The 9,411-nt window shown below is 37.1% G+C and overlaps 1 protein-coding gene across 1 annotated transcript; it reads left to right on the top strand.

Moving 5' to 3' along the window:
* Positions 1 to 913: 913 nt before the first annotated feature.
* On the top strand, positions 914 to 1,922 carry LOC107104771 (olfactory receptor 11A1-like). Its single transcript, XM_015404859.1, has one exon. It carries the CDS (start codon positions 914 to 916, stop codon positions 1,826 to 1,828), a length of 915 nt encoding a protein of 304 aa, XP_015260345.1. The 3' UTR covers positions 1,829 to 1,922.
* Positions 1,923 to 9,411: the final 7,489 nt, after the last annotated feature.

The following is a 9,411-nucleotide window of genomic DNA, read 5'->3' as shown; positions in this document are numbered from 1 at the left end:
GGATGGATGGATGGATGGATGGATGGATGGATGGATGGATGGATGGATGGATGGATGGATGGATGGATGGATGGATGGTTAGCTTCATCTGGATTTATAGATATATATGGCCGAGTATCATCAGCATTCAGGAAATGAATCCCATACTGTCTAAGAGAACTAGTCCTACCACTGATTCCTGTTTTATTACAGAAGTAACCCTGGAACATGAGGAAGATTTGAACAAACTGAAAGCGCTCAGATAGATACAATTTAAACCACTGTAATGCTGCTCCTTTAATTTCTAGAAAATATTAAAGTCTTACTGAAAGAATATTATGATCAACTTAATCAGATGCAGCACTGAGATCTAACAGGACAAGTACAGATACAAGTCCATTATCTGAGGCCATTAACAGTAAAGTTGACAGAGGGCCAGGTTCTACCAGAATTAACCTGATCACCAGGCCCTTACAGACAAACCCCAACCGACGGTAAGATAAGTTAAAAGAAGGGAAGCATTTTTTTGTTAGTTTTTTCTTGTTTAGTTTTTCTAGATACCTAAATACCGTCAATTACAAGATGGTAAAAAGATGTAGAATATTGTAAAACACTAAAATGGTCACACCATCATATTTTGAGCATTGGATAAAACTGATGTGCAATAACGCAGTATATAAGTAGGGTTTAGCTAAACATGGACAAAATTTGTATGTGGTATACCAGACTTAACTGTAAAAGAAATGTTGATAGACAGTAAACAACAACAACTTCAAACTATTCGCTTGAACTCATTAGAAGTTGTTGACATGCTGGCATCTCTTCTAGGAATAGTATCTGTAATCCATGGTGGCAAAAGAAGGATCTTTAAGTAGCCAGTATGTCTCACACTTTCAGTTGAATAGATTGTGCTGTATCTCTCTTGTTTACTGAGATGAATGTAACATACATAGCTCTTGCCGGTTATGTAGAGGTTGAAAAATATAAATATGTTTACTTTATTATCATGTTTACTAGTTATATTTTGATCCTGTCCAGCAATGCTATGGTGGTTTGTCTGGTAGTGATTCACAAAAACCTCCATGAGCCAATGTATATTTTTATTTCTGCTTTGTTGATTAACTCTATGCTTTTTAGTACTGCAGTTTACCCAAAGCTTTTGATAGACTTTTTATCTGAAAAACAAATCATAACGTATCAGATGTGTCTCTTTCAGACTTATTTATTTTATTCCTTAAGTGGTTCTGAATTCCTGCTTTTGGCAGTCATGTCTTATGACAGATATGTATCCATATGCAAACCTCTGCAATATCCCACCATTATGAAGAAAAACACAGTGAGTAGTTTTCTTGTTTCAGCTTGGATTGTACCTGCGTGTCATATTTCTGTGGCCATCATTCTATTAGCTCATTTAAAACTCTGTAGTTTTACTTTGAAAGGTATGTTTTGCAACAATTCAATAAATTATCTTCTTTGCGCGGCTTCAAGGGAATTAATAGTATACTGCTCTGTTGTTTTATTTAATATAAGTCTTCTTCCAATGCTTTTTATTTTATTCAGCTACACAATGATACTTAAAGTGGCCTACAGAAGTTGTGGGGAAGTAAGGAAAAAAGCTGCACAGACATGTTTACCTCACCTGATGGTTTTAATCAACTATTCTAGCTTGCTCACTTATGATGTGATTGTTGTTGTACTAGCATCTGATATGTCAAAGATTCTACGCTTTGTAATGACAATGTATGTAATAATGTGTAGTCCTCTATTTAATCCAATAATATATGGCTTCAAAATGAAAGAAATTTATAAACACCTTATGAGGTTGTTCTACCAAACTAAGGGAAAGTAATATTTTCTTTTTACCTTTTGTTTTTTCTAGACATTTTCAATACCACTAACATGTGTAAAGCTAGAAAAAAATCCTTTCATTTAAGCAATCTTTATATCCCATCAAATTGTAAATGGATATTAAAATGTTGCACACAAGGTCAAAGGTTTTAAATATTAATGGACCTTTATTTCAGGATGCTTTACAAAAGTTACATATTTACTGCCAAAACAAAAACATTATATCACACTCAGTATAAATAAAATTTGCTTAACATTCAATCATTCATTAGTCTTTCTTAAAGTGTATGAATTATTTTTATTGTAAAGTGCTTTTCAACTATATTCTACGGTACATAAAACATTCTGCTAAAGCTTCACACTATTTTAACTTGTTTACATATTCCCATGTTACAAACACAAATTTAAATGTATTGTAATGGAGTAATGGAGTGGGGTTTATTAGAACAACACAATGAGTTTATTAAATTAATGTGAAAGTGCCAAAACCACTGTACATTTTTTGTCAATAAAAATTGTTTAAATAATTCCCATAAAACAACAAACACAAGGGCCTGTAGGCACACTCAATGGCTGAAGTAAAAACATAATAAAGGTTGTTTCTTTACGAAATAATAACAAGCCCATGAAATGCGGGAAAATATACTTATAACTTGGTCTGATGAGGTCAAAAAAAATCAAGACAGGACTGTGTGGGGATGCTGTTTGGGATAAATTCACAGTGAGCTTCCAGGAAAGAAACATAGCTAAAGTCACATAGCCAAAGAAACTGTAACATGTTTTCAAATAAAGTTAAATTATTTTTTGTTCCTTTTTTTTTTCTTAGTTCAAACAGAAGTTAGCCATTCCTTTTAAGATTAGTATTAATATTCTCATAACACTAACATTTGTAAGCAAATTGCTTTTTTTTTTTAGATTATTTGTTGCAGAATTAAGAATCTTTATTGTCAGTCTGAGACCAAAATGAGAATATTATCCTTGGGGTTGGGGAAAAAACCTTGGATGCACATATAGAACACAGAGTATTAAGTATTAAAGAAAAATAAATATACGGTTCCTTAAATTACACCCTTAAACCCTTTTATGAGTTTACAACATTGCTGCTGGTACAGTAAATGACGCAGGCATGGCTGCATGAAGAGCGCTTGAGAGGAGGGATCAGCGTTTCAGAAGGAGATCCAGATGTCATTCACATAAGCCTATTTTTTAGGTTGAATTTATCATGGTACAGAAAATAGGCAATGTTGAGTACAGAAACCAACTGCCAAGTACAAAGCATCAGTTTTGCAACGGTTCAAATGTGAATGGTTTCCCACCCCTAGCTCAGACAGGCACGGAGGAAAGCATTTAAACTTGAGGGAATAAGAATGAGGTAAAAAAAAAATAGATACAGAACATTATTTCGATGATAAAGCTTACTCAAAGCTTACAATGGTGAAGTAGCTTCCCTTTAAGTGTCACACATACTATGAATCACCAGTATTACTATCAATGTGTTTACAAATAATTATGCGTATTATGAAACATTTAGGTTTTAAACAAAATTAACATGCAAGCTACATAGCAAAATCAGGTGTTAATTAAAATCATAGAGTGTTAATTCTAACACTACTCTGAGCTTTAATAATTCTCAAGGATTTTTGGTTATATTGACACTTTGAATACATAAGATTGCAAATTTAACTAAAAATTGAAATTTCCCCTCTCACTGTAAGTGTTGATTTCTTTACATAAATAGCATTATTTTATTAAATTGTAAATTACATAATAAAAAAAATATTAATTAAAAATACAACTGCTATTATAAAGCCTTCAAACCACCAACACAATAGGAAAGGACTTTGTCCAAGAAAACGGCAGCTGAGATAGATAGAGCTGGGTTTGGAACCCTCGTTTCACAGACTTCAGGACAAAACCCCTAACTCCTAAACCACTGTGTCCCAAAAATACAAGTTAGCATTTCTGAAAACTCGTTTAGTCACCTGCAGACAGTTCAAGTATACACGCCATACACCCTTTGTAGTTCCATATTGCCATAGTCCTCATTGTTCATATCAATACATTTCATTAGTATATACTCAGATATTTTTAAACTAATAGGGAAAACAAGCACATCAGAACCGGATGTTGTGCATTTATCTACAGTATCCGGAGAGACACTAAGTCACCAGTGTTACCATCTAACTTGCTCAATTGATAAGGCTTTAAAGCAATGCCACAGTAGTTTCTCAGGAAAATAGCTATCTATACAGATAAGAAAATATCTAACTATCTCTAGAATTTACTTTAATTGTCAATCTTACTCAAAGTGTCTTACTTTGGAACTTCCAAATGACCTTACACTCCCCCACCATCACTAAAGGTAAAAGGAAGTAGATGATAAAAGTCCTTCAGCATCTGAAAGGAAAAAAGGTCTAAGGCGACGTCCAAACAAAGATGAGTCAGATCACATTAAAGTTTGACTATACTGATGAATCCACCCAAAGCTGAACAAGCCATGAAAGATACTGTAATATCCATTCCATACAACTTGGTGGCAAGGTACTGCAGTAAGTGATGGAAGGGAAGTTAAAATAATCATATTGTGCAAGTGTAGGAAAGTGCTGCACCAAAAAGAACTAGAATCACTCCTGTCACTCCTGGAGTAAGAACATTTGAATTTATTTGGAACAAATACAAAATGGAACTTCTGGGCTACAGGTTACTGCAAAACCAGTAAAGCCCCCCCAAAAAAACAAAGATAGGAAGTAATTTGAGTCCTGTAAGTCAAAATTATGGGATTATTAAAGTATTTCTGATTCTGATTCTGAAAATACTTTGATATTTGCTTCAATATTTTGAAACAGTACCTAATGGATGCTACTGGCAAGAATTACCCCTCATGAAGTCCTTGCCATAACAAAAGCCCCAGTCACAGCAAAAATTAAGAACATAAGGAGTAAGTACAGGCAACAGCTACAGGTACACGTATTACTGGCAGCATCAGGACCTCAGACCTGGATAGACAAATATCGTTGTTGATGTTGGACTCTCCAGAAATATAAACCAGGTAAGAAAATTACTACATTATGAAACAACTTTGTGATAATGTCAAACTTTATGCTGTGTCTGTGTTGTTAGGGATTTTACTTTATTCTTAAACACAGCAGAAATGAAAGTCTTCGCATAGGATAACTGCTGCTCCACATCATCAATTTATGCAGTCTATGTAAAGCAAATAGATTAGAGCTGTAAAATTCCATTGTCATTGATCATTGTCTCTGCCTATTAATGACAGTCACTGGTTGAGTTCGAAACAACCCAGCCCACATGAAAATTGTCCTTCAGGGGCTGTGAAAATAGGGAGGCCATAAGAGTTCACTTGTAGTTTCAAGTAGGTATAGCCTTCACCAGCTTTCACCACCCCTCACTCAGCATAAGCTCTGTCACCTAGAAGCAATTATAGACCCACACAGATGGGAAAGAATGGATGCCAAACTGCTTACTACTGTTTTGTGTGCTAATTACATTTTCTGAGGAGATTCAGCAGCAGTACCATCATCACAGATATCAGATTTGTAGTCTCCAGACTGCAGAGATCTTGGTACTTTATAGTTTACCAGATCATACAGTCAAGTTTTCTATCAAAGGAAAACCAGTTGATTGGATCGACTTATTGACTCAAATGCAATCCCTCACACTAAGTATGCTTGTAGCAACAGTGGAGAGGAAAAACTCCCTTTTAAAGGGAAGAAACCTCCAGCAGAACCAGGCTCAGTGTGAGCGGCCATCTGCCGAGGCCGACTGGGGTTAAAGGAGACAGAAGCAGAGATACAAAAAGCAGCTGTAAAAGGCGGCCCCGTCCAGGAAACACACAGACAGGCAGACGTGCTCCGAGCCAGCTCCCATGTCAGAGGATGAAGAGAGCACATCCAGCCAGTCACAGTCAGAGAAACAGGACCACACTGGAAAACAGCTGATCTCCAAGATCTATAAACAAAGGTGTTGATGACAGCAGCACAGCTAACATTTCTCTCCAGGATGGTGTCACAGCCAAACAGCTGTGAAATCAAACCTTACCTGCAAGTTATCTGACTTACTTACCATTTAAAATAACTATTTTCATTCAAGATTAAACGATAAACACCTTGTATTAAATTAAACTGTACTTACAATATTTACCACTGTCCATTGCCAATTCCCTTTTTCCTTCAGAAATGGAGTAGCCAGCTTGCTTGGACTCACAATGAACCATGGGATACCCAAGGCTACAGAGGACATATTGGACCTGTCCATCCAACCGGGTGAAAAGAAGGCTGCATTTATGGGCCGCATATGAAGGAGTCTTCCAATCCCAACAGACCAAGGCACTGCGCTATGACCTAATCAGCCATTAAATCTGGCCTTCAGATGCCTCTGAATTCAAACAAAGCCACTGTCTGTCATAATGCTGTATATTGAAAGCGTTTGATGTTTTCCTTAGCTATCCCTGATGGAATAACATAAAGTAAATGCAGCAGTGGAACTGCAGCTATCATGTTCAGAGCATGTGAATGAAGCGGCGCGTGGAGCAAGAGGTGGAGCGGAGCGGAAGAAATATTGGGGAAAGCAGAGCGGTTTTCAATTCAAAGGCCGGAGTGAGGTTTTCGCAACGTCAATTAAAAATTTTGGATTATAAAATTAGTAAAAAAAACATTTATTATTAATACCAACCTTTCCACGGAATCCCAGAGATGATGATTGCATATTGTGTGATAATAAGTGGGATAAAATATCATAAAAACATATACTAACTATACTTAAAAATACAGAGTGGGTTTACTTAAAGCGATTATTTGTTGTAAGAGCCTGTTTTTCAAAATGGATCGCATACATACATTAAACGCTATTATCTCATTCACAATGGGATGCAAAGTGATCTTTTTTAATGTGGTTTAGTAAAATAAATAAATATTAAATAGGAAAAGCAGGGAAACATGAATGGAGTGAATTGTTAAGTTTACAGCTGGGAAAATATATCAAGTGCAATAATTCAACAGCCAGTTAGATAAGACAATAATTAAATCTCACACTGTGTGTGCCAGAGCCCTGGCATAATTACATGAAGGAAAATTTTCAGAAAATGCCTTCTCCTTAAAATTTGAGTGATCATGGAGCGATTTTGTCGGAGTGGCAGGAAAATTAAGGTGAGCGCGGAGCGGATTTTGAGAGGAGCATCTTGACACAACTTTTAGTGGCGGAGCGAATGAGCAACATCGTCCTAAGTGGTGCTCCACTCTGTTCACATGCTCTGATCATGTTTCAGAAAACTTTTAAATCCCAGTACCATCATCTGGTGCCCCTTCTGTTTGGTCCTTGCTATTGATCTGACTAACTGAGTAAGATAAACCTATCAGACTCCATTTCCCACTGGCGGTGGAAATAGAAGAGTTGAAGATGTTTTTGGAATATTAATAGTAGGTTGGAAAGCCTATGTGGCACAACTGGAGATCCCTATTTTTGTAATAGCTGCTAGGGGCATGAGGGGGTTAAAACAGAAATACGGGGTACAGAGATTCACATACATGAAGGTACAAGGCTGTAGCCGGTGACGTGTATTGGGTGTAACCATGGTGGATCTGGTGCTGAAACATCTAAACCAGGGGTGTCAAACTGGTTCCAGAAAGGGCTGTGTCGCGGCAGGTTTTCTTTCCAACCAAACAATAGCACAGGCTACATTACATAGCACAGACTCCATTCATCTAATCAAGTCATGTTCAGATTGAACTCACTTAATGAGATGAATGGAGTCTGGTGTGCTATTGCTTGGTTGGAAAGAAAACCTGCAGTCACACGGCCCTTTCTGGAACAAGTTTGACATCCCTGATCTAAACGATAGAGCTTTTCTCCTGCTGGACCTCTTATAATTGCATACCATGCAAGCAGGTCAGCAAAGAATTTAGTAACCCAAACCTTTAACCTAACCTTCATCCTGCACCACTCGACCATCCATCCCTGGGTGGTCAATCTGGTTATGGAGCATAATTTTAGAAAGTCAGAACAGCTCATCTTTCCTTTTTTTCTTTTGGAAAATGGAACATGTAAGAAATAAAAACCTGTTGGGGGAGTGTTGGCATAGTGGTTAGAATATTGCCCTTGCGCTCTGAGAAGGTTTCAAGTGCCTGGTTTCATCCCCACAGTGGGCACTCTGGCTCTCTGAGCACGATCCTTAACCCCAAACTCCTTCCTGGGCGCCATACAAAGGCAGCCCACTGCTCCCCAAGGGGATGGGTTAAATGCAGAGACTTAGTGTCTCCAAATCTGAAATCATTAAAACTCTATCTCTCTTTGTAATTTCTATTTCTATTTGGGCGTATTGATCTAGCTTTTGTAAAAATGATTTACAGTAAAAGTCTTTTAATATGATGGGGTCAAACTATTAAAAACCTTAAAAAACAGGAATAACACTTTAAAATAAATCCTATACCAAACAGTAAGCTTGTGGGTGGAAAAGGCAATCTTAGATTTGATTAATATCAAATATCAAAAGGAAACATCTACTGTATACATACTTTATTTTTATTTTTTATTTTTTACAGAAATCATGTAGCATTAGTCTATCCATATTTCAATTATTATATTCTTAAGATATGAGGATTTGTGCGTAGTGGTAAAACAATTAGCTTGTTTCCTTTAACATGAGCTAAGGTTTTGTTTCAACTTCGTCATCAGTTTCCTTAAATATGATGTAAAGTTTTGTTACAACTTCATCATGTCCGCTTGAGGAGACGTTTGTTTGAACTTTAACATTAGTATCCTGCCTTATTGTCATGTAAGGCTTGCATGTAATTAGCGTCCTTTAATAGTGTTTTCCAGTGAGTGCCATCTGGCTCAAGATAAACAGGACAGTCCTCAGAGGAGCAGCCTGACTAAAGGCAGCATAACAAGAGCATACCAATAGTTTCTTTAATGGCTAGAGAAGTTGAGTATTAGCACATTGTTTATGTTAAGTACTTCAAAGAAAACCTTTTTTAGCTAAAAAGGTATAAAGAAAAAAAATCATATAAGAAAAAGGGAATTTATATTGAAATAAACACTTGCCATTGGCAATTTTGAGCAAGCCTATGAGAAAAAAAGTATCACTACCTTGGAAAAAGGAACAATTTTCACTCTTTATGTTTAAATGATTAAAGCTGGGGTCCATGGTGGTGCAGTTTGTAGCTATGTTGTCTTGCAGCAAGTAGGTTCCATGTTTGATTCTTGGCCTTTCTTCATGGAGTTTGCATGTGATCATTGTGCATGCGTGGGTTCTCTTTGGATAACCTGGCTTTCTCCACAGCCAAAAACATGACTGTTGGCTTCTCTAAATAATCCTTAGGTGTAAGTGTGCATGTTTGCATGGTTGTGTGACTCTGTGTTTCCCTGCGACGGACTGGTGACCTGTCTATGGTGTACCCCACCTCTCACCCGTAGACTGTTGGGGATAGGCACCGGCCCCACCGTGACCCAGGAAAAGGACTAATCAGGAGAAGGAGAAGAGGATGGATGGATGGATGGATGGATGGATGGATGGATGGATGGATGGATGGATGGATGGATGGATGGATGGATGGATGGATGGATGGA

Source organism: Cyprinodon variegatus, unplaced genomic scaffold (genome assembly GCF_000732505.1).
Source record: "Cyprinodon variegatus isolate N-32 unplaced genomic scaffold, C_variegatus-1.0 Scaffold1878, whole genome shotgun sequence".
NCBI classification, from domain to species: Eukaryota; Metazoa; Chordata; class Actinopteri; order Cyprinodontiformes; family Cyprinodontidae; genus Cyprinodon; species Cyprinodon variegatus.
This window is presented reverse-complemented; position numbering and strand designations above follow the sequence as displayed.